Genomic DNA, 25,329 nt, shown 5'->3' with positions numbered 1-25,329 from the left:
AAATTGTAGGCCTCCACAAGTCTGGTTCATCCTTGGGAGCAATTTCCAAACGCCTGAAGGTACCACGTTCATCTGTACAAACAATAGTACGCAAGTATAAACACCATGGGACCACGCAGCCGTCATACTGCTCAGGAAGGAGACGCATTCTGTCTCCTAGAGATGAACGTACTTTGGTGCGAAAAGTGCAAATCAATCCCAGAACAACAGCAAAGGACCTTGTGAAGATGCTGGAGGAAACCGGTACAAAAGTATCTATATCCACAGTAAAACAAGTCCTATATCGATATAACCTGAAAGGCCGCTCAGCAAGGAAGAAGGCACTGCTCCAAAACCGCCATAAAAGCCAGACTACGGTTTGCAACTGCACATGGGGACAAAGATCGTACTTTTTGGAGAAATGTCCTCTGGTCTGATGAAACAAAAATAGAACTAACAAAAATGACGATCGTTATGTTTGGAGGAAAAAGGGGAACGCTTGCAAGCCGAAGAACACCATCCCAACCGTGAAGCACAGGGATGGCAGCATCATGCTGTGGGGGTGCTTTGCTGCATGAGAAACTGGTGCACTTCACAAATTAGATGGCATCATGAGGAAGGAAAATTATGTGGATATATTGAAGCAACATCTCAAGACATCAGTCAGGAAGTTAAAGCTTGGTCGCAAATGGGTCTTCCAAATGGACAATGACCCAAAGCATACTTCCAAAGTTGTGGCAAAATGGCTTAAGGACAACAAAGTCAAGGTATTGGAGTGGCCATCACAAAGCCCTGACCTCAATCCTATAGAAAATGTGTGGGCAGAACTGAAAAAGCGTGTGCGAGCAAGGAGGCCTACAAACCTGACTCAGTTACACCAGCTTTGTCAGGAGCAATGGGCCAAAATTCACCCAACTTATTGTGGGAAGCTTGTGGAAGGCTACCTGAAACGTTTGACCCAAGTTAAACAATTTAAAGGCAATGCTACCAAATACTAATTGAGTGTATGTAAACTTCTGACCCACTGAGAATGTGATGAAAGTAATAAAAGCTTAAATTTATCATTCTCTCTACTATTATTCTGACATTTCACATTCTTAAAATAAAGTGGTGATCCTAACTGACCTAAGACAGGGAATGTTTACTAGGATTAAATGTCAGGAATTGTGAAAACTGAGTTTAAATGTATTTGGCTAAGGTGTATGTGAACTTCCGACTTCAACTGTACATATTACCTCAACTAGCCGGTGCCCCCGCACATTGACTCTGCACCGGTACCCCCCTGTATATAGCCTCTTTACTGTTATTTTATTTTACTTCTGCTCTTTTTTTCTCAACACTTTTTTGTTGTTTTATTTGACTTTTTTATAAAAAAATTAATGCATTGTTGTTTAAGGGCTGTAAGTAAGCATTTCACGGTAATGTCTACACCTGTTGTATTCGGCGCATGTGGCAAATAAAATTTGATTCGATTCATTTAGACCTATTGTGACATATATTGCATTATTTTATGGCTGGTTATGACAACTACATAAGAGTGTCAAAACCCACAAAATCTACCACACAAGCCAAAACATACCATTACACCATAGCCTACTTGTCAACAGTATGTTTATGTTATACAACATTTTATGAAATTGACCATTTTAAATTATCATTGTAATCGCGCACAAATTGATGTCAGACATACCCCAATGCTCTGTTGCTGATGACTGGGATAAATGCAGGAGCAGGACAAGACACCCTCTTTTTGACTGATGATTGACATAAGGACATGTACGTGATAGGCCTATCTGGCTTATATGATTATGACGGTCATAATGCTTCATGAGTGTCAAAGTGTATTTTCTGCAAGTTATTAATATGATGAAAAAAACATGACTGTAAATAATTAATTACAACAAAGGACTTAAGAAAAAAACTTTCAAACGAAAAGAAAGTTCTTGGCAGGGAAAAAACACATTTGAATAAATATGGGTTTTGACACTCTTATGTACGTGTCATAACCCGCCATAAAATAACGCAATATATGTCACAACAAGTGTAAATATATGGGTCATGACAGTGTTATGACCATATTATGGTAGGTTATGACAAGTTATGTCAGCTCGTATGACATATTATTACATGGTTATGGCCGTGTTATGATGCTGGGTGTCAAGTAAAGTGTTACCCAAATATTATTTATGTTTGGGCTTCTTGCAGAAAATTTGCAGTCTACAATTATTTGTAATTATGTTCCGGCCCCCTGAACATCCACTCAAGAAAAAAATTGTCCCGCAGCTGAATCTAGTTGATGATCCTTGGTATAGAGGATGGGGCCTAGACTAAGGCGGTGGCTGTAAACATAAGGGTGGAGACTTAGTGGGTGTCTGGGCTGTAAATTGACCATCTCTAATTCCTCACATTGCCAGCTCATTATCGGACCAGTGTGGACTGGCTGAGGACTGCCTGCTGTTTTCATTAAGCACACCCGGACTGAGCTTTGTCAATTTGAATCTTATTTATAGCGACCTCCAGTTTAAACTGTATTATTATGAGGCTTTATCACGTGTCAAGTCTGAGGAGCTGAAAGGCAGATGGCAAAGCAGAAATCAGGAAATGTCGTGGGGGTTGATGAGGCTCTTGAGCAGTGGTCTGACATCTGGTGCTGTGGTTCTTTGTCATTAAGAACCCAACTCAGTATTGATAACTTCTTCTTCTTGTTTTAGATATAACTTCACTCTGTTCAACAGTGTGTCGCTGGGTGGTATTGTACATTCATCATGATCAAGATGTTCTTCACTAGCACCCTCCCTCGTCTTCGAGGAATTCTCACAAGTCTACTAGGTCCAGGTGTGTGGGCATGTAGTGGAATAAATGTTCAAAAAGGAAAGGTTCTTCTTACTTAATTTGTTTTCTTACTTAGGATTCAACTTGCCCCAGGTAAAATTGTGACCTTTGGGATGCCAAGTCAATGATTTTGGGAGGCTGAACAGCTTTGTCAGTGTGGATGTCGGATCACCACCTCAAGCTGAACCTCGGCAAGACGGAGCTGCTCTTCCTCCCGGAGAAGGACTGCCCGCTCCATGATCTCGCCATCACGGTTGACAACTCCATTGTGTCCTCCTCCCAGAGTGCAAAGAACCTTGGCGTGACCCTGGACAACACCCTGTCGTTCTCCGCTAACATCAAAGCGGTGACCCGAACCTGCAGGTTCATGCTCTACAACATTCGCAGAGTACGACCCTACCTTACACAGAAAGCGGCACAGGTCCTAATCCAGGCACTTGTCATCTCCCGTCTGGATTACTGCAACTCGCTGTTGGCTGGGTTCCCTGCCTGTGCCATTAAACCCCTACAACTTATCCAGAACGCTGCAGCCCGTCTGGTGTTCAACCTTCCCAAGTTCTCTCACGTCACCCCGCTCCTCCGCACACTCCACTGGCTTCCAGTTGAGGCTCGCATCTACTACAACACCAAGGTGCTTGCCTACGGAGCTGTGAGGGGAACGGCACCTCCTTACCTTCAGGCTCTGATCAGACCCTACACCCAAACGAGGGCACTACGTTCATCCACCTCTGGCCTGCTAGCCCCCCTACCTCTGCGGAAGCACAGATCCCTCTCAGCCCAGTCAAAGCAATTCGCTGCTCTGGCACCCCAATGGTGGAACAAGCTCCCCCACGACGCCAGGACAGCGGAGTCACTGACCACCTTCCGGAGACACTTGAAACCCTACCTCTTTAAGGAATACCTGGAATAGTATAAAGTAATCCTTCTACCCCCCCCATAAAAAAAATGTGGTTGTCCCACTGGCTATCATAAGTTGAATGCACCAATTTGTAATGACGTAAATGTAAACCTTTGTGTCATCTGTCTGCAGTTGCCAAATCCCTCTTGCAGGGGGCATCCATGACTACATTTGAAATAGCACCCTCGCTCACACGTAGATGACAAGAAAAAGAGAATACATACGTTGTACTCCCTCAATACATTCAATACGTTTTTTTTCATAATTTGCAAGTATGGTGGCACTGTGTCTCTATCAGAGTGTTAGTAGTGCCCTCTGGGTAACCAGATCCTTTAGGAAATATTAAAGGAACTCAAGTCTCACGAAAGGTCCAAAAGGACAATGCACCTACAGTGCTACCAGATGTGCGGTCTTTGCTAGGCTGGGAATGAGGAAAATGAAGAGGGGGGGTCTTTATTTGGAAAGTTTCAGATAAGCCCCCGCCTCCCCCTTACTCTATTCCCAAATCCAGGCGGATCGTGTTTTGCCGACAGGTCTGTGAGGGAGAGAAACCGGAGCTGGGCTCTGAGATCACTTTACCATTTATACAAGTACCGGCCTAGGATTCCTCTCAAGACCGGGAACACATAATCCTGATGAATTGCTCCCCTAAAGAAATGCCCTGGTTTTTGTGAAACCTCCAAGCGCTAATGCTACGACTGCTACTACAGTCATGTCTGTCTTGGTGTGACACACAAACACAATAACAAAAAAATCTTGATATACACTACAAGTCAAAAGTTTGGACACACCTACTCATTCAAGGGTTTTTCTTTATTTTTACTATTTTCTACATTGTAGAATAATAGTGAAGACATCAAAACTATGAAATAACACGTTTGAGCCAATCAGTTGTGTTGTGACGGGAGGGGGGACAGAAGTATACAGAAGATAACCCTATTTGGTAAAAGACCAAGTCCATTTTATGGCAAGAACAGCTCAAATAAGCAAAGAGAAACGACAGTCCATCATTACTTTAAGACATGAATGTCAGTCAATACGGAACATTTCAAGAACTTTCAACGTTTCTTCAAGTGCAGTCTCAAAAACCATCACGCACTATGATGAAACTGTCTCTCATGAGGACCGCCACAGGAATGGAAGACCCAGAGTTACCTCTGCTGCAGAGGATACGTTTATTAGAGTTACCAGCCTCAGAAATTGCAGCCCAAATAAATGCTTCACAGAGTTCAAGTAACAGACATCAACTCAACATCAACTGTTCAGAGGGCACTGTGTGAATCAGGCCTTCATGGTTGAATTGCTGCAAAGAAACCACTACTAAAGGACACCAATAATAAGAAGAGACCTGCTTGGGCCAAGAAACACGAGCAATGGACATTAGACCAGTAGAAATGTGTCCTTTGGGCTGGAGTCCAAATTTGAGATTTTTGGTTCAAACCGCTGTGTGTAGTTCCCACAGTAAAGCATGGAGGAGGAGGCATTATGGTGTGGGGGTGCTTTGCTGGTGACACTGTCTGGGATTTATTTAGAATTCAAGGAACTCTTAACCAGCATGGCTACAACAGTATTCTGCAGCGATACGCCATCCCATCTGGTTTGGGCTTAGTGGGACTATCATTTGTTTTTCAACAGGACAATGACCCAACACACCTCCAGGCTGTATAAGGGCTATTTTACCAAGAAGGAGAGTGATGGAGTGCTGTATCAGATGACCTGGCCTCCACAATCCCCCGAACTCAACCCAATTGAGATGGTTTGGGATGAGTCGGAAAGCAGAGTGAAGGAAAAGCAGCCAACAAGTGCTCAGCATATGTGGGAACTCCTTCAAGACTGTTGAAAAGCATTCCAGGTGAAGCTGGTTGAGAGAATGCCAAGAGTGTGCAAAGCTGTCATCAAGGCAAAGGGTGGCTATTTGAAGAATCTCAAATATTAAATATATTTTGATTTGTTTAACACTTTTTTGGGGACTACATAATTCCATATGTGTTATTTCATAGTTTTGATGTCTTCACTATTATTCTACAATGTAAAAAATAGTAAAAATAAAGAAAAACCCTTGAATGAGTAGGTGTGTCCAAACTTTTGACTGGTACTGTATATATTTTCCATCAAGGATTGAATCGGGTTCTCTATTTGTCATTGTCCTTTTGTTTAGGAGGCAGTGTCACAAACATTGTTTAGACACATTTGTGAGTACTACATTTTGACATTTCAACTAGGCTATGCTTTACAATGCTTGTGAAACTTTCACCTCCTGTACTCCCTTTTAACCCATGGATGTGTGGCCACGCACGTCTCCAACTCAATCATCAAGTTTGCTGACGACAACAGTGGTAGGCCTAATTACCAACCTTGACGACACAGCCTGCAGGGCCCTGGCGGAGTGGTTTAGGGAAAATAACCTCTCCAACAAAATGAAGGAGCTGTTCGTGGACTTCAGGAGACAGCAGAGCGACCACCCCCCCTCATCCACATCGACAGGGCCGCAGTGGAGAGGGTGAAAAGCTTCAAGTTCCTCGGCGTGCACATCACTGACAATCTGAAATGGTCCATCCACACAGACAGTGTGGTGGAGAAGGCACTACAGCGTGTCTTCAACCTTTGGGAGGCTGTAGAAAATCAGCTTGGCCTCTAAAGTCCCTCACAAACTTCTACAGATGCACCATTGAGGGCATCCTGTCAGGCTGTATCACCGCCTGGTCTGCAACCGCAGGGCTCTCCAGAGGGTGGTGCAGTCAGCCCAACGCATCACCGGGGGCACACTGCCTGCCCTCCAGGACATCTACAGCACCCGGTGTCACAGGAAGGCCAAGAAGATCAAGGACCTCAGCCACCCGAGCCACAGCCTGTTCACCCTGCTACCATCTAGACTGCAGAGACGGTACAGGTGCATCAAAGCTGGGACCGAGAGAAACAGCTTCTATCTCCAGGCCATCAGACTGTTAAATAGTCACCACTAGCTGGCCTCCGCCCAGTACCTTGCCCTGAACTTAGTCCCTGTTACATAGTCATTGAACACTGGTCACTTTAATAATGTTTACATACTGTTTTACCCACAACATATGTATATACTGTATTCTAGTCAAGGCTTATCCTATATAACTACTGCTGTACTCACCTTTCCTATTCATATACTGTCCATAATGTATATATACACACCATCATATACATACTGTACAGTGCCTTGCAAAAGTATTCATCCCCCTTGGTGTTTTTCCTATTTTGTTGCATTACAACCTGTAATTTAAATGGATTTTTATTTGGATTTCATGTAATGGACATACACGAAATGAAAAAAATGACTTGTTAAAAAAAAAAAAAAAAAAAATAACGGAAAAGTTGAGAGTGCATATGTACTCACCCCTTTGCTATGAAGCCCCTAAATAAGATCTGGTGCAAACAATTACCTTCAGAAGTCACATAATTAGTTAAATAAAGTCCACCTGTGTGCAATCTAAGTGTCACATGATCTGGCACATGATCTCAGTATATATATACACACATCTGCTCTGAAAGGCCCCAGAGTCTGCAACACCACTAAGCAAGGGGCACCAACAAGCAAGCGGCACCATGAAGACCAAGGAGCCCTCCAAACAGGTCAGGGACAAAGTTGTGGAGAAGTACAGATCAGGGTTGGGTTATAAAACAATATCAGAAACTTTGAACATCCCACGGAGCACCATTAAATCCATTATTAAAAAATGGAAAGAATATGGCACCACAACAAACCTGCCAAGAGAGGGCCACCCACCAAAACTCACAGACCGGGCAAGGAGGGCATTAATCAGAGACGCAACAAAGAGACCAAAGATAACCCTGAAGTAGCTGCAAAGCTCCACAGCGGAGATTGGAGTATCTGTCCATAGGACCACTTTTAGCCGTACACTCCACAGAGCTAGGCTTTACGGAAGGGTGGCCAGAAAAAAAGCCATTGCTTAAAGAAAAAAATAAGCAAACACGTTTGGTGTTCGCCAAAAGGCATGTGGGAGACTCCCCAAACATATGGAAGAAGGTACTCTGGTCAGATGAGACAAAAATTGAGCTTTTTGACCATCAAGGAAAACGTTATGTCTGGCGCAAACCCAACACCTCTCATCACCCCGAGAACACCATCCCCACAGTGAAGCGTGGTGGCAGCATCATGCTGTGGGGATGTTTCACATCGGCAGGGACTGGGAAACTGGTCAGAATTGAAGGAATAATGGATGGCGCTAAATACAAGGAAATTCTTGAGGGAAACCTGTTTCAGTCTTCCAGAGATTTGAGACTGGGAAGGAGGTTCACCTTCCAGCAGGACAATGACCCTAAGCATACTGCTAAAGCAACACTTGAGTGGTTTAAGGGGAACATTTAAATGTCTTGGAATGGCCTAGTCAAAGCCCAGACCTCAATCCAATTGAGAATCTGTGGTATGACTTAAAGATTGCTGTACACCAGCGGAACCCATCCAACTTGAAGGAGCTGGAGCAGTGTTGCCTTGAAGAATGGGCAAAAATCCCAGTGGCTAGATGTGCCAAGTTTATAGAGACATACCCCAAGAGACTTGCAGCTGTAATTGCTGCAAAAGGTGGCTCTACAAAGTATTGACTTTGGGGGGGGTGAATAGTTACAGTGAGGGAAAAAAGTATTTGATCCCCTGCTGATTTTGTACGTTTGCCCACTGCCAAAGAAATGATCAGTCTATAATTTTAATGGTAGGTTTATTTGAACAGTGAGAGACAGAATAACAACAAAAAAATCCAGAAAAACACATGTCAAAAATTTTATAAATTGATTTCCATTTTAATAAGGGAAATAAGTATTTGACCCCCTCTCAATCAGAAAGATTTCTGGCTCCCAGGTGTCTTTTATACACGTAATGAGCTGAGATTAGGAGCACACTCTTAAAGGGAGTGCTCCTAATCTCAGCTTGTTACCTGTATAAAAGACACCTGTCCACAGAAGCAATCAATCAATCAGATTCCAAACTCTCCACCATGGCCAAGACCAAAGAGCTCTCCAAGGATGTCAGGGACAAGATTGTAGACCTACACAAGGCTGGAATGGGTTAAAGACCATCGCCAAGCAGCTTGGTGAGAAGGTGACAACAGTTGGTGCGATTATTCGCAAATGGAAGAAACACAAAATAACTGTCAATCTCCCTCGGCCTGGGGCTCCATGCAAGATCTCACTTCGTGGAGTTGCAATGATCATGAGAACGGTGAGGAATCAGCCCAGAACTACACGGGAGGATCTTGTCAATGATCTCAAGGCAGCTGGGACCATAGTCACCAAGAAAACAATTGGTAACACACTACGCCGTGAAGGACTGAAATCCTGCAGCGCCCGCAAGGTCCCCCTGCTCAAGAAAGCACATATACAGGCCTGTCTGAAGTTTGCCAATGAACATCTGAATGATTCAGAGGAGAACTTGGTGAAAGTGTTGTGGTCAGATGAGACCAAAATCAAGCTCTTTGGCATCAACTCAACTCGCCGTGTTTGGAGGAGGAGGAATGCTGCCTATGACCCCAAGAACACCATCCCCACCGTCAAACATGGAGGTGGAAACATTATGCTTTGGGGGTGTTTTTCTGCTAAGGGGACAGGACAACTTCATCGCATCAAAGGGACGATGGACAGGGCCATGTACCGTCAAATCTTGGGTGAGAACCTCCTTCCCTCAATCAGGGCATTGAAAATGGGTCGTGGATGGGTATTCCAGCATGACAATGACCCAAAACACACGGCCAAGGCAACAAAGGAGTGGCTCAAGATGAAGCACATTAAGGTCCTGGAGTGGCCTAGCCAGTCTCCAGACCTTAATCCCATAGAAAATCTGTGGAGGGAGCGGAAGGTTTGAGTTGCCAAACGTCAGGCTCGAAACCTTAATGACTTGGAGAAGATCTGCAAAGAGGAGTGGGACAAAATCCCTCCTGAGATGTGTGCAAACCTGGTGGCCAACTACAAGAAACGTCTGACCTCTGTGATTGCCAACAAGGGTTTTGCCACCAAGTACTAAATACTTATTTCCCTCATTAAAATGCTGATTTTTTTTGTTGTTATTCTGTCTCTCACTGTTCAAATAAACCTACCATTAAAATTATAGACTGATCATGTCTTTGTCAGTGGGCAAACGTACAAAATCAGCAGGGGATCAAATACTTTTTTCCCCTCACTGTATGCACGCTCAAGTTCTGTTTTTTTGTCTTATTTCTTGTTTGTTTCACAAAAAAATATATTTTGCATCTTCAAAGTGGTAGGCATGTTGTGTAAATCAAATGATACAAACCCCCCAAAAATCTATTTTAATTCCAGGTTGTAAGGCAACAAAATAGGAAAAATGCCAAGGGGGGCGAATACTTTCGCAAGCCACTGTATATACACTGAGTATACCAAACATTAGGAACACCTTCCTAAAATTGAGTTGCCCTCAGAACAGCCTCAATTCATCGGGGCATGGACTCTACAAGGTGTCGAAAACGTTCCACAGGGATGCTGGCTCATGTTGACTCCAATGCTTCCCACAGTTGTGTCAAGTTGGATGGATGTTCTTTGGGTGGTGGACCATTCTTGATACACAAGAAATTGTTGAGCGTGAAAATCCGAGCAGCGTTGCAATTCTTGACACAAACCGGTGCGCCTGGCACCTACTACCATACCCCGTTAAAAGGCACTTAAATCTTTTGTCTTGCCCATTCAAAATCTGAATGGCACAAATACACAATCCATGTCTCAATCTTCTCAAGGCTTAAAAATCCTTCTTTAACCTGTCTCCTCCCCTTAATCTACACTGATTGAAGTGGATTTAGAAGTGACATCAATAATGGATCATTGCTTTCACCTGGATTCACCTGGTCAGTCATGTAAAGAGCAGGTGTTCAAAAACGTATATACTCAATGTATATGTATACTGAACCAAAATATAAACGCAACATGTAAAGTGTTGGTCCCATGTTTCATGAGCTGAAATAAAAGATCCCAGAAATGTTCCATATGCAGAAAAAGCTTATTTCTCTCAAATTTAGTGCACAAATTTGTTTACATCCCTGTTAGTGAGCATTTCTCTTTTTCGCCCCAACCTTTTTTTAAGGTGTCTGACCAACAGATGCATATCTGTATTCCCAGTCATGTGAAATCCATAGATTAAGGCCTAATGAATATATTCCAAACTCATTCAAGGGTTTTTCTTTATGTTTACTAATTTCTACATTGTAGAATAAAAGTGAAGACATCAAAACTATGAAATAACACATATGGTGTCATGTATTAACCAAAAAAGTGTTAAACAAATCATGTGGGAACTCCATCAAGACTGTTGGAAAAGCATTCCAGGTGAAGCTGGTTGAGTGAATGCCAAGAGTGTGCAAAGCTGTCATCAAGGCAAAGGGTGGCTATTTTAAGAATCTCAAATATAAAATACATTTTAATTTGTGTAACACTTTTTTGGTTACCACATGATTCCATGTGTTATTTCATAGTTTTGATGTCTTCACTATTATTCTACAACGTAAAAAATAGTAATATATTCCGGGCTATGCCATTGCTCGTTCTGATATTTTTAAAATTTATTTATTTTTGGGTATACTGTACTTTTGGAGCCATAAACATAAGCATTTTGATGCACCTGCAATAACATCTGCTAAATATGTGTACATGACCAATAACATTTGATTTGATTTCATCTGAGGGGAAGAGTGGGTAGAAGGCCGTACGAGAATGAAACCTCTTCTACTTACTGTGTATATAGGGGTGCATTATTCCCACCCAAACATATTTTGACATGCATGTTTGTCCAGCAGGGGGAACTCTAGAATGTCATTTAATTATAAAAAATAAGATATTATGAATAACACTAAGATGTAATAATGCCTATGTTTACTGTCACTGACAACCTCTGAAAGCTGCCAGATGTGTTTTTGTTGTAATATGCCCAAATGTATTTGAGGGGAGGGGGGGAGGGGGGGTACTTCTACTATCACCTTTGTCATGATCACCATGACTTTAGGTGGCATTTTAAATGCCTGTTTTTCTGTCTGAGCATGAACCATCTGAGCTGAGGCAGGGGGGATAATTTGTTAAGATTGCAAAGCAAAGACAAAATAGGTTATTTTGTGCAGCCACATTCTGACAGTTGAGCTTGGTGACAGATTCTGTCAGCAAAGGGTTGCCAGCGTATGCACTGGAAGTGATCTGTGACCCCCATGCCCGCACCCAGACACAGACACATGCACGCACAGACACACACTAACACACATAATCTGCAGAAGTGCTTGGCAAGAATGAGTAGAAGGTCATACGAGAACGCAACCTCTTCTACGTACTGTGTATATGCGGGTGCATTATTCCCACCCAAACATATTTTTTTATTTGTGTGTGAGTATCTGTCTGCCTGCCAGTGGCCTAAGTGAGAGAACATATTGGTTGATTCAATCAATCCACAACAGCTAGGAAGATTAAGTGGTGTTTAAACTCCTCCGTTTGTGTTCTCATCAATATCGTTAGCCATACTGCAACGATCTCAACATTGTCAAGTATCATTTCATCTCACTGAAGATCTATTGAGACCTCACACAGGTAAAAGGCTGAATTCAGATTGCATTTTGGAAGACTAATTTGAAAGCAGAACAAAAAAGCTACAGGGCAAGAAATCTTTCTATGATGACTATTTCATACCTTAGTATTGTTTAGCTGGGCCAGTCCGGTGCAGGCGTTAGCGAGCAAGAAGTCCCCACTGAGAACGGCCATCTTGTTTCCAAACTGCATGTCCTTCAGGGGTCCGTCTGAGTTGGTCCACTCCTTGAGGTTGACGATCCCACGGTGCACCAGGAAGGCCGTGTGGATGAGCTCTGTGATTTCAGCCAGGTTCCGCTGGCTGCAGAGGAGAAAAACATACTTTATGACATCAATAAAACATCAAATTTAATATATAACACATACAGTGAGCTCCAAAAGTATTGGGACAGTGACACATTTTTTGTTGTTTTGGCTCTGTACTCCAGCACTTTGGATTTAAATCTGATACAATGAGGTTAAAGGGATACTTTGGGATTTTGGCAATGAGGCCCTTTATCTACTTCCCTAGTCAGATGAACTAGTGGATGCCATTTTTATGTCTCTGTGTCCAGTATGAAGGAAGTTAAATGTAGTTTCAAGAGCCAATACAAACTAGCGTTAGAGAAATGACTGGAAGTCTGTGGGTATCTGCTTTAATTTGAGGGTATTGTCATCTGTATCAGGTGAACCATTAGAAATTACAGCACTTTTTGTACATAGTCCCCCCCATTTTAGGGGACCAAAAGTTACAGCCGCACAAATATCATACCCCCAAGACATCCTAACCTCTCACCATTACAATAAGAGGCGAGGTTAGCATACAGTGCTATGAGTGGCACAGTGGTCTAAGGCACTGCATCGCAGTGCTGGCTGTGCCACTAGAGATCCTGGTTCGTATCCAGGCTCTGTCGTAGCCGGCCGGGACCGGGAGACCCATGGGGAGGCGCACAATTGGCCCAGCGTCGTCCAGGGTATGGGAGGGAATGGCCGGCAGGGATGTAGCTCAGTTGGTAGAGCATGGTGTTTGCAACGCCAGGGTTGTGGGTTCAATTCCCACGGGGGGCCAGTATGAAAAATATATATACAGTGGGGGAAAAAAGTATTTAGTCAGCCACCAATTGTGCAAGTTCTCCCACTTAAAAAGATGAGAGAGGCCTGTCATTTTCATCATAGGTACACGTCAACTATGACAGACAAAATGAGAAAAAAAATCCAGAAAATCACATTGTAGGATTTTTAATGAAGTTATTTGCAAATTATGGTGGAAAATAAGTATTTGGTCAATAACAAAAGTTTCTCAATACTTTGTTATATACCCTTTGTTGGCAATGACACAGTCAAACGTTTTCTGTAAGTCTTCACAAGGTTTTCACACACTGTTGCTGGTATTTTGGCCCATTCCTCCATGCAGATCTCCTCTAGAGCAGTGATGTTTTGGGGCTGTCGCTGGGCAACACGGACTTTCAACTCCCTCCAAAGATTTTCTATGGGGTTGAGATCTGGAGACTGGCTAGGCCACTCCAGGACCTTGAAATGCTTCTTATGGAGCCACTCCTTCGTTGCCCGGGCGGTGTGTTTGGGATCATTGTCATGCTGAAAGACCCAGCCACGTTTCATCTTCAATGCCCTTGCTGATGGAAGGAGGTTTTCACTCAAAATCTCACGATACATGGCCCCATTCATTCTTTCCTTTACACGGATCAGTCGTCCTGGTCCCTTTGCAGAAAAACAGCCCCAAAGCATGATGTTTCCACCCCCATGCTTCACGGTAGGTATGGTGTTCTTTGGATGCAACTCAGCATTCTTTGTCCTCCAAACACGGCGAGTTGAGTTTTTACCAAAAAGTTATATTTTGGTTTCATCTGACCATATGACATTCTCCCAATCCTCTTCTGGATCATCCAAATGCACTCTAGCAAACTTCAGACGTCTGGCACTGCAGGATTTGAGTCCCTGGCGGCGTAGTGTGTTACTGATGGTAGGCTTTGTTACTTTGGTCCCAGCTCTCTGCAGGTCATTCACTAGGTCCCCCCGTGTGGTTCTGGGATTTTTGCTCACCGTTCTTGTGATCATTTTGACCCCACGGGGTGAGATCTTGCGTGGAGCCCCAGATCGAGGGAGATTATCAGTGGTCTTGTATGTCTTCCATTTCCTAATAATTGCTCCCACAGTTGATTTCTTCAAACCAAGCTGCTTACCTATTGCAGATTCAGTCTTCCCAGCCTGGTGCAGGTCTACAGTTTTGTTTCTGGTGTCCTTTGACAGCTCTTTGGTCTTGGCCATAGTGGAGTTTGGAGTGTGACTGTTTGAGGTTGTGGACAGGTGTCTTTTATACTGATAACAAGTTCAAACAGGTGCCATTAATACAGGTAACGAGTGGAGGAAGAAGTTACAGGTCTGTGAGAGCCAGAAATCTTGCTTGTTTGTAGGTGACCAAATACTTATTTTCCACCATAATTTGCAAATAAATTCATAAAAAATCCTACAATGTGATTTTCTGGATTTTTTTTCCTCAATTTGTCTGTCATAGTTGACATGTACCTATGATGAAAATTACAGGCCTCTCATCTATTTAAGTGGGAGAACTTGCACAATTGGTGCCTGACTAAATACTTTTTTCCCCCACTGTGTATATATTTATATAAAATAAAAATAATGTATGCACTCACTAACTGTAAGTCGCTCTGGATAAGAGTGTCTGCTAAATGACTAAAATGTCAAATGTAATGAAAAAGTATTTGCCCCATTTCTAATTTTCTCTACTTTTGCATATTTGTGATACTGAATGTTATCAAATCTTCAACCAAAACCTAATATTAGATAAAGGGAACATAAGTGAACAAATAACACAATTACATATTTATTTCATAAACAAAGTTATGCAACACCCAATTCCCCTGTGTGAAAAAGTAATTGCCCCCTTACACTCAATAACTGGTTGTGCCACCTTTAGCTGCAATGGCTCCAACCAAATGCTTCCTGTAGTTGTTGATCAGTCTCTCACGTCGCTGTGGAGGAATTTTGGCCCACTCTTCCATGCAGAACTGCTTTAACTCAGTGACGTGTGGGTTTTCAAGCATGAACTGCTTTGTTTCAAGTCCTGCCACAACATCTAAATTGGGATTAGGTCTGGACTTTGACTAGGCCATTCCAAAACATCCAATTTGTTGCTTTTTAGCAATTTTCATGTAGACTTGATTGTGTGTTTTGGATCATTGTCTTGCTGCATGACCCAGCTGCGCTTCAGCTTCAGCTCACAGACGGATGGTCTGACATTCTCCTGTAGAATTATCTGATACAGAGCAGAATTCATGGTTCCTTCTATTAAGGCCTCCAGGTCCTGAGGCAGCAAAGCATCCCCAAACCATCACACCACCACCACCATGCTTGACCTTTGGTATGATGTTCTTACTGTGGAATGCAGAGTTTGGTTTTCGCCAGGCATTACTGGAACCATGTCGTCCAAAAAGTTATACTTTTGAATCATCTGTCCATAGAACGTTCTTCCAAGAGTCTTGATGATCATCCAGGTGCTTTTTGGAAAACTTGAGTTAACTTTTTGGACGAGATGGGTCCCATTATGCCTGGCGAAAACCAAACACACTTCTACATCCATGTAGAAGTGTTGAGAAACATATTATATTCTTATTTACAATAAAGTGTCTCCAAAATGACACAATACATTATTTACCATTAATTTCTATTGGGCACAAAATAATCTGAAACACAACCAAAACAAACAGCAAATTCATCCAACCAATTTATAGAGTCACAAGATTGATGTAGTCATTGTGTGCTATGAATATGGGACCAAATACAGAACTTTTTACTACTTTAACACACAAGTGAATTCGTCCCAATACTATTGGTCCCCTAAAATGGGGGTACTATTTAAAAAATTAATGCTGTAATTTCTAAACGGTTCACCCTCAAATTAAAGCTGACAGTCTGCAATTTAACCTCAAAGTCATTGTATCATTTCAAATCCAAAACAACAAAATGTGTCACTGTCCCAATACTTTTGGAGCTTATTGTATTTCACATTCACTTCTACAACAGCATGTATGTATCAAATGTTATGAGTTCCAATGGTTTAAAGATCAAAAGTGCAAATTATAGGGTGTCCAATCAAAAACATATTTTGACCAATGGGTAAAATAAGTGTGTAGATAATCCTCTCAGAAAACCAATAGTCCAAACCTCATGTCTCTATCATAATCCGTTCAAATGGTTTTTGAGTTTTTACCATTGTAGCATGGCCAGAATTAAAATCAATGGAGGCCAGAGAAGAAGAAAAAAAAGTGGTCAAAAATCAGGAAAGTTGGGCTCCCGAGTGTCACAGTGCTAGAGACATCACTACAGACCCTGGTTCGTTCCCGGGCTATCGGGAGTCCCATAGGGCGGCGCACAATTGGCCCAGCGTCGTCTGGGTTAGGGGAGGGTTTGGCCGGGGGGAGGCTTTACTTGGCTCATCGCGCTCTAGCGACTCCTTGTGGCGGGCCGGGCGCCTGCAGCCTGACCTCGGTCGTCAGGTGAACTGTGTTTCCTCTGACACATTGGTACGGCTGGCTTCCGGGTTAAGTGGGCGGGTGTTAAGAAGCGCGGTTTGTTTTGATTCGGAGGACACGAGTCGACCTTCGCCTCCCGAGCCTGTTGGGGTTGCAGTGATGAGACAAGATCGAAATTGGGGAGAAAAATAGAGGGTAAAATACAAAAAATATTTACAAAATATTCTGTGGATTCTGTGCTAGAATTAAGGCTCCTGTCTACCTGACAGGCTCACTTTCCCATTGAACTCGTCATCTTTCTTCTCGAATCCGCAGGATATCGATTTTGAGACATGACATAGTATTTTCATATTTTAGTATACAATTTGCATATTCATTCAAAATTCCTGTTATTTTTCAAAGATTTCCCACAAAAACAAACGTATCTCTGAAATATCAACGGAGCACTGAGCGTATAACCAAGCTTTTTATTTTCAAAGCCTTTTACATTTAATTTAGCTCTGTCATGCTAATGTTGGTTTTTGCGACCTGCGGAAACAACTTTGAAGACGACCATCACAAAATGTAAAATCCTCAAAAGTTGTTACGAGAAACCTGCACCGCTATGTCAACAGAGCTCGGTGGTTACTATCGGATGTATTAGTTTACGAAATCCAACTTTTGGGATATGTTAATGATATGTTAGAAAAAAACTGTATAGAACAATTATGCCTGCACACTGTTAAAGCTCCTAATTCACCGCTTTATTAACAACGTTTCGATCCGAAACAGATCTACGTCAGGTCAAAAACCCCACTAAACGATTCAGAACATGAATAATTATATTTGTCTTGGTACAATGTATTTTATAGCATAAGGAAGTGACATTTCATCACCAAAGCGCGTTCACACATCCTACAAATTAGACAATTTTTCAGAGCTTTTTTAAAATAGATTTTGAATAGATTTTATAGAAATTGGAGAAAAAAAGTTTACCATTATTGAGGAAAAATAAATAAGCCTTTACTCAGTGCCATAATAGTCCTTAGAAATAAGTTATTCTTGATTACCAGAAAAGAAGTGCAAGTGGTTTTTGAATGGAGCCTTTGAACTTGGCCTGAGGGAGCCTATAATCAAATGTTGATTCATTCATTGCGGGTGGATAATTACGTCCCTCTCCATATGGGCTGAGCCTGCCAGGGCGAGACAGACCGGGGGATCTGTCTGTGGAGGGAGCCAGGGATGGGTGCGATGATGGCCACTTAGGACCATCTTTCAGCCGGTGTGAAACAGTCCTGATAAGACATTTCAATTCCAGTCGTCTGTCAATTCTAGTTGTTCCTGCCCATAATACGTCGTATAGCAGGTAATTGCATGTTCTACAGTTGCTCAGAGAGAGTTGTTATTAAAATGCAATAATTTATTTCTCTGCTCAATCATATCTATTGTACCCCTTCTGTGGAGAGGAGTAGATTTGGCAATGTCTTTCATTTCAATCCCTGCCACTGCATTGATGTTATTGTTAACACACACAGGATGCAATTGTGTTGCTGTTAGGGATGAAAATGACAGCCTAAATGTTGAGAACAATTGATCTAATTTAACATGATGTAATTGGACCTTACATTCAAAATAGGCCTATTTGATTATTGGATTCAACATTCAATGCAGTTTAATAATTTATCTGGTCATACTCCCTATATCAAATAGTAACCTTGGTACAAATCTCAGACAAATACCGAACACATTGTTACTGCAGCAAAAGTAAAAAGCAGGATATTGAGTACATCCTGTACAAATGCAGCTAAATAATAATAATGTTGGCAATAGGAGCTATTCTGACACCACCACTCCTCCCACCCCACCCTAGGACCACTACAGAGTCCTCGCCCGTTCTCTGCCTTAGATCTACAACTCATGATAAGCAGAGTCTTCGCCAGGAGAGGAAAAAGGGAACTTGTGTATAAATAGCTTTGGCACCCGGTTGCATAGCAACTGATGCCATCTTGCTGAGGCGTTCCCGCCCCCAACACGCCCCTTGTCCTGAGTGTTCTGTTCCATTTTCCTCCCTCTACAGGGTCCCCATTACCCTGCAATACAGCTGTGTATCTGGCTTCTCTCTCTCTGAATGTCTGTCTGTGTCTTTATCACTCTCTCTGATTTTGTCTGTCTTTCTCGCTCCATCTCTCTGATTCCGTACAGCTCTGGCCCTCTCTCTATGTTTAGTTCCCCGGTGAGCCATCAGTATTGGGCACTGGAGTGGGAGACATTTTACAAATGCTGGCTGTCAGGAGGGGGGAGAACATTCCCCTAGAGGTATCAATCAATCCCCCCCATCAGTGCTCCGGCCCAGGTGCTAATGAGCCCACCCTCTGACAGGGAAGAGGGGGGCGAGACAGAACGAGAGAGAGGGAAATGGGGGTTGTGGTACAGAAAGAAAGGCGCAAATGAGGTGACCCAGTAGAGGTTTCTCTGAGCGTGCGTGCGTATGGACGTGTCCCCACAAGAATAGTAAACAAACACAACTGGGGACATTTTCTTAGTCCCCACAAGGTCAAATGCTATTTCTAGGGGGTTTAGGGTTAAGGTTTGAATTAGTGTTAGGGTTAGAATTAGGTTTAGGGTTTTGAGCTAGGGTTAGGTTTAGTGTTTGTGTGAGTCTACACACATATGATTGTGTATACAAATGCAAAAGTCAGTACAATATAATATAGTTAGTCATCATGAGTCACGACTTAGTAGCAGGCACATGAGGTCATGAAACTTATGCATTATGAGGATTCTGATGTAGATTTCTAGCTTTTCTTTTTTTTTTAAGTGACACTACAAAGGTTTTGTATACTTTAAGCCAGTAGCTTTAAATGTAGCACTCAAGAGCCAAAAAGGGTCCCTGAAAATTGTGCACAATGTCACATACAGTGCCTTCAGAAAGTATTCACACCCTATTACTTTCTCCACATTTTGTTGTGTTACAAAGTGGGATTCAAATGGATTTATTTGTCATTTCTTGTCAATGATCTACACAAAATACTCTGTCAAAGTGGAAGAAAAACATCTAACAAAAATGTATGGAAAATAAAATGCTAATATACAGTATCTTGATTAGATAAGTATTCAATCCCTCAAGTCAATACATGTTAGAATCACCTTTGGCAGCGATTACAGCTGAGTCTTTCTGGGTAGGTCTCTAAGCGCTTTGCACACCTGAATTGTACAATATTTGCCCAATATTATTAAAACAATTATTCAAGCTCTGTCAAGTTGGTTGTTGATCATTGCTAGACAGCCATTTTCAAGTCTTGCTACAGATTTTCAGGCTGATTGAAGTCAAACCTCAAATCAAATGTTATTTGTCACATACGTGTTTAGCAGATGTTATAGCGGGTGTAGCGAAATGCTTGTGCTTCTAGCTCCGACAGTGCAGTAATATCTAACAATTTCACAACATATACCCAAAACACACAAATCTAGTAAGGAATGGGATTTAAGAATATATACATATATGGACAAGCAATGACAGAGCGGCATGGACTAAGATACAGTAGAATATTATAGAATACAGTATATACATATGAGATGAGTAGTGCAAGATATGTAAACATTATTAAAGTGACTAGTGTTCCATTTCTTAAAGTGGCCAGTGATTTCAATAGGCAGCAGCAGCCTCTAATGTGCTAGTGATGGCTATTTAACAGTCTGATGGCCTTGAGATAGAAGCTGTTTTTCATTATCTCGGTCCCAGCTTTGATGCACCTGTACTGACCTCGCCTTCTGGATGATAGCGGGGTGAACAGGCAGTGGCTCGGGTGGTTGATGTCCTTGATGATCTTTTTGGCCTTCCTGTGACATCGGGTGCTGTATGTGTCTTGGAGGGCGGGTAGTTTGCCCCCGATAATGCGTTCGGCAGACCGCACCACCCTCTGGAGAGCCCTGCGGTTGTGGGCGGCTTGAAGCTTTCCACCTTCTCCACTGCGGTCCTGTCGATGTGGATAGGGGGGTGCACCCTCTGCTGTTTCCTGAAGTCCACGATCATCTCCTTTGTTTTGTTGATGTTGAGTGAGAGGTTATTTTCCTGCCACCACACTCCCAGAGCCCTCACCTCCTCCCTGTAGGCGGTCTCGTCATTGTTGGTAATCAAGCCTACTACTGTTGTGTCGTCTGCAAACTTGATGATTGAGTTGGAGGCGTGCTTGGCCACGCAATCATGGGTGAACAGGAAGTACAGGAGGGGGCTGAGCACGCACCCTTGTGGGGCCCCAGTGTTGACGATCAGCGAAGTGGAGATGTTGTTTCCTGCCTTCACCACCTGGGGGCGGCCCGTCAGAAAGTCCAGGACCTTGGAGGGTACTATGGTGTTGAATGCTGAGCTATAGTCAATTAACAGCATTCTTACATAGGTATTAATCTTGTCCAGATGGGATAGGGCAGTGTGATGGCAATTGCATTGTCTGTGGATCTATTGGGGTGGTAAGCAAATTGAAGTGGGCCTAGGGTGACAGGTAAGGTAGAGGTGATATGATCCTTGACTAGTCTCTCAAAGCACTTCATGATGACAGAGGTGAGTGCTACAGGGCAATAGTCATTTAGTTCAGTTACCTTTGCTTTCTTGGGTACAGGAACAATGGTGGCCATCTTGAAGCATGTGGGAATAGCAGACTAGGAAAGGGAGAGATTGAATATGTCCATGAACACACCAGCCAGCTGGTCTGCGCATGCTCTGAGGACGCGGCTAGGGATGTCGTCTGGGCCGGCAGCCTTGCGGGGTTAAGATGCTTAAATGTCTTAATCACGTCGGCCATGGAGAAGGAGAGGCCACAGTCCTTGGTAGTGGGCCTCGTCAGTGGCACTGTGTTATCTTCAAAGCGGGCGAAGAAGGTGTTTAGCTTGTCTGGAAGCGAGACGTCGGTGTCGGCGACGTGGCTGGTTTTCTTTTTGTAGTCCGTGATTGTCTGTAGACTCTGCCACATACGTCTCGTGTCTGAGCAGTTGAATTGCGACTCCACTTTGTCTCTATACTGATGTTTTGCCAGTTTAATTGCCTTGCGGAGTGAGTAGCTACACTGTTTGTATTCTGCCATATTCCCAGTCACCTTGCCATGGTTGAATGCGGTGGTTCGCGCTTTCAGATTTGCTCGAATGCTGCCGTCTATCCACGGTTTCTGGTTAGGGTAGGTTTTAATAGTCACAGTAGGCACAACATCTCCTATACACTTCCTGATAAACTCAGTCACCATTTCAGTGTATATTTCTAAATTATTTTCGGAAGCTACCCGGAACATATCCCAGTCCGCGTGATCAAAACAATCTTGAAGCGTGGATTCCGATTGGTCAGACCAGCGTTGAATAGTCTTTAGCACGGGTACTTCCTGTTTGAGTTTCTGCCTATAGGACGGGAGAAGCAAAATGGAGTCGTGGTCAGATTTGCCGAAAGGAGGGCGGGGGAGGGCCTTATAACCATCTCGGAAGTTTGAATAGCAATGGTCGAGGATTTTAGCAGCGCGAGTACAACAGTCGATATGTTGATAGAACTTCGGCAGCCTAGTCCTCAAATTTGCTTTGTTAAAATCCCTGGCTACAATAAATGCAGCCTCATTTAGGCCACTCAGGAACATACCATGTCGTCTTGGTAAGCAACTCCAGTGTATATTTGGCCTTGTGATTTAGGTAATTGTCCTGCTAAAAGGTGAATTTGTCTCCCAATGTCTGTTGGAAAGCAGACAACCATGTTTTCCTCTAGGATTTTGCCTGTACTTAGCTCTATTACGTTTATTTTTATCTACCTAATCCTTGCCAATGACAAGCATACCCATAACATGATGCAGCCACCACCATGCTTGAAAATATGTTTTTGGTGATGTGTTGGATATACCCCAAACATAATGCTTTGTATTCAGGACAAAAAGTTAATTTCTTTGCCACATTTTTGCAGTATTACTTTAGTGCCATATTGCAAACAGGATGCATGGTTTGGAATTTGATATTTATTTACATGCTTCCTTCTTTCCACTCTGTAATTTATGTAAATATTGTGGCGTAACTACCATGTTGTTGATCCAGCCTCAGTTCTCGTATCACAGCCTGTTTTAAAATCACCATTGGCCTCATGGTGAAATCAAAGCGGTTTATTTCTTCTTCTTTTTTTTTTGCAACCGAGTTAGGAAGGGTGCCTGTATCTTTGTAGTGACTGGGTGTATTGATATACCATCCAAAGTGTAATTAATAACTGCATCATGCTCAAAGGTATATTCATTGTCTGCTTTTTTTTACCCATCTACCAATAGATGCCATTCTTTGCGAACCATTGGAAAACCTCCCTGGTCTTTGTGGTGGAATCTGTGCTTGAAATTCACTGCTCGACTGAGGGACCTTACAGATAATTGTATGTGTGGGGTACAGAGATGGGGTAGTCATTTAAAAATCATGTTAAACACTATTATTGCACACAGAGTCCATGCAACTTATGTGACTTATTAAGCACACTTATTGACTCAAGACATTTCAGCTTTTCATTTAGTGCAATACATTCAATATTTATCAGATGACAACAGACATGTGCAATGCCATTTTGCTAGCAGCCACACATAAGTAAATTAGTTTACTAAAGCAAGGTATTTTTGCAAAAAATATGCATGGCAATTATAATTATGTTTATCATAGCAAGAATGTAGCCAGCTAGATTTCCTAATGTTTTGCTTCAAGTTAATCTTACATTTTACGAAGAGAAAAACTACACCAGAGGAAATTACCGGAGAAAAGTAGCATACACATCAGTCAGAGTGCTGTCTGGTGATCCAATGACTAGAGCAAATATAACTGAAGCACAAAATTACTCCTCTTACATTCATGATATGGAGCTAAACCTGACTGAAGCCTTTCTAGATCTGCTTTTACAAAACGCAGCAAGATAGATATTTTTCTGCGTTTTATCTTTCCTTTTCTGCATATTAAACACAGAATCCTGGGTTAACACGACCCCTGGACTAAAATAATTTGTTATTTAACTAATGTTTTATTAGATTGTAACTTTCCTATAGTAGCCACCAGCTGACAGCGAACATACACTCCTCTCTGTATTTATTTGGAAAGTGAAGCTAAAACTTTTAAATTTGGCTCTCTACTCCCGCACTTTGGATTTGTAATTAAAATGTTTCAAATGAGGCGACAGTACAGAATGTGACCTTTTATTTGAGGGCATTTTCATCCAACTTTGTTTTTACCGTTTAGAAATGAAAGCACTTTGTATCTATAAATAATTTCCCCTTTGCAGATAGCCTACTGATGCATCTATCGAAATGTGATTTATGCTTGCTGTCCCATTTCTTATTGGGGTAAATAAAATATGCGGTTATTAGATTTACATGTTCAAATCGGTAGAGTAAATGACAATCATTTACAAAATGATGCAACAGATTTCGTTTGCAAGCCAGGGCCAAATTGCCTTCCACGAGCGAGCAAAGGTGATAATGTAAATGTATACAATGGAAAAATGATACTTATGTTTGCATCAAATACCCTATTCCTTGGAAGTTGTGTATTGATTATATATAGAATTCGATTACGTTACGTGATGAATGATGATCGCTGGCAATCAACAGCTGATGTTGCCCAGATTACCCCATATCATGGAATATGTGTGTGAACGTTTATAAAGACAGAAGGAAGACACATGGAATTATTTGATTTTGATGGATGGTTGACATAACAAAAAGGTAGGTCGATATTTTCTTATCAAAAAAGTGGGTGAACGTTTGCTTCAGTATAGATTTCTCGAGCGCATATAAGTTAAATGTGTTGTGGCGCCAACAGGATAAATAGATGGACTCGCACCTGGTAAAAGCCTTATAGCCTACTGCGCAATTTATATTCCAAAATTCAAACAACATACACCAGCGACACAATTTAGGAGATAAAGGTTGTGAGCACAGTGTTTCTGATCGTGTTGACAATTATCTTCTAACGTAACAAGTACATTTGTGTCCCTCCATTTAATATGATATGTTACGTATGCATTTGTGGATGTCCATTATCCATTTCGTATGATTGATATGTTACGTCCTCCAATTCGCATGATTTGTTACGAATTCCAATGCGTACAATACAGTATGTTCCGAATTTGTAAATGCGCATTCACTATGAAAGGGACAAGTGCATAACTCACATGCACTAAGTATTTTAAACCGAGGCTACGATTAAAGAGTCTATACATTGCATTGGGCCAAAACTATCAGCGTTTTGTGTGATGATGTCATCTTTATAGTTATGCTGCCATATAGCCAGAGTTGCTGAAAAAAGAACTCTGCCTCCCAATAGCCAATGTTTGCACATTAAATCGCTATTGACTGTCTGTCTGTGTCTTGCTGGTTGATATACTTTGTACAGTCGTGGTCAAAAGTTTTGAGAATGACACAAGTATTGGTCTTCACAAAGTTTGCTGCTTCAGTGTTTTTAGATATTTTTGTCAGATGTTACAATTTTTTTTCTTTTTCTCACCTTTATTTAACCAGGTAAACCAGTTGAGAACAAGTTCTCATTTACAACTGCGACCTGGCCAAGATAAAGCAAAGCAGTGCGATAAAAACAACAACACAGAGTTACATA

The 25,329-nt window shown here is 42.2% G+C and overlaps 1 protein-coding gene across 1 annotated transcript in view; it reads right to left on the bottom strand.

Annotated features, from left to right (window-relative positions):
• LOC121539438 (all trans-polyprenyl-diphosphate synthase PDSS2-like) overlaps positions 1-25,329 on the bottom strand; it is a 62,057-nt gene that overhangs the window by 22,094 nt on the left and 14,634 nt on the right. Inside the window, exon 3 of the mRNA XM_041847938.1 lies at positions 12,365-12,563. Coding sequence (XP_041703872.1) covers positions 12,365-12,563 — 199 coding nt within the window. The remainder of the gene's footprint in view (positions 1-12,364; positions 12,564-25,329) is intronic.

The sequence above is a fragment of the Coregonus clupeaformis genome, chromosome 25 (assembly GCF_020615455.1).
Source record: "Coregonus clupeaformis isolate EN_2021a chromosome 25, ASM2061545v1, whole genome shotgun sequence".
NCBI lineage: Eukaryota > Metazoa > Chordata > Actinopteri > Salmoniformes > Salmonidae > Coregonus > Coregonus clupeaformis.
This window is presented reverse-complemented; position numbering and strand designations above follow the sequence as displayed.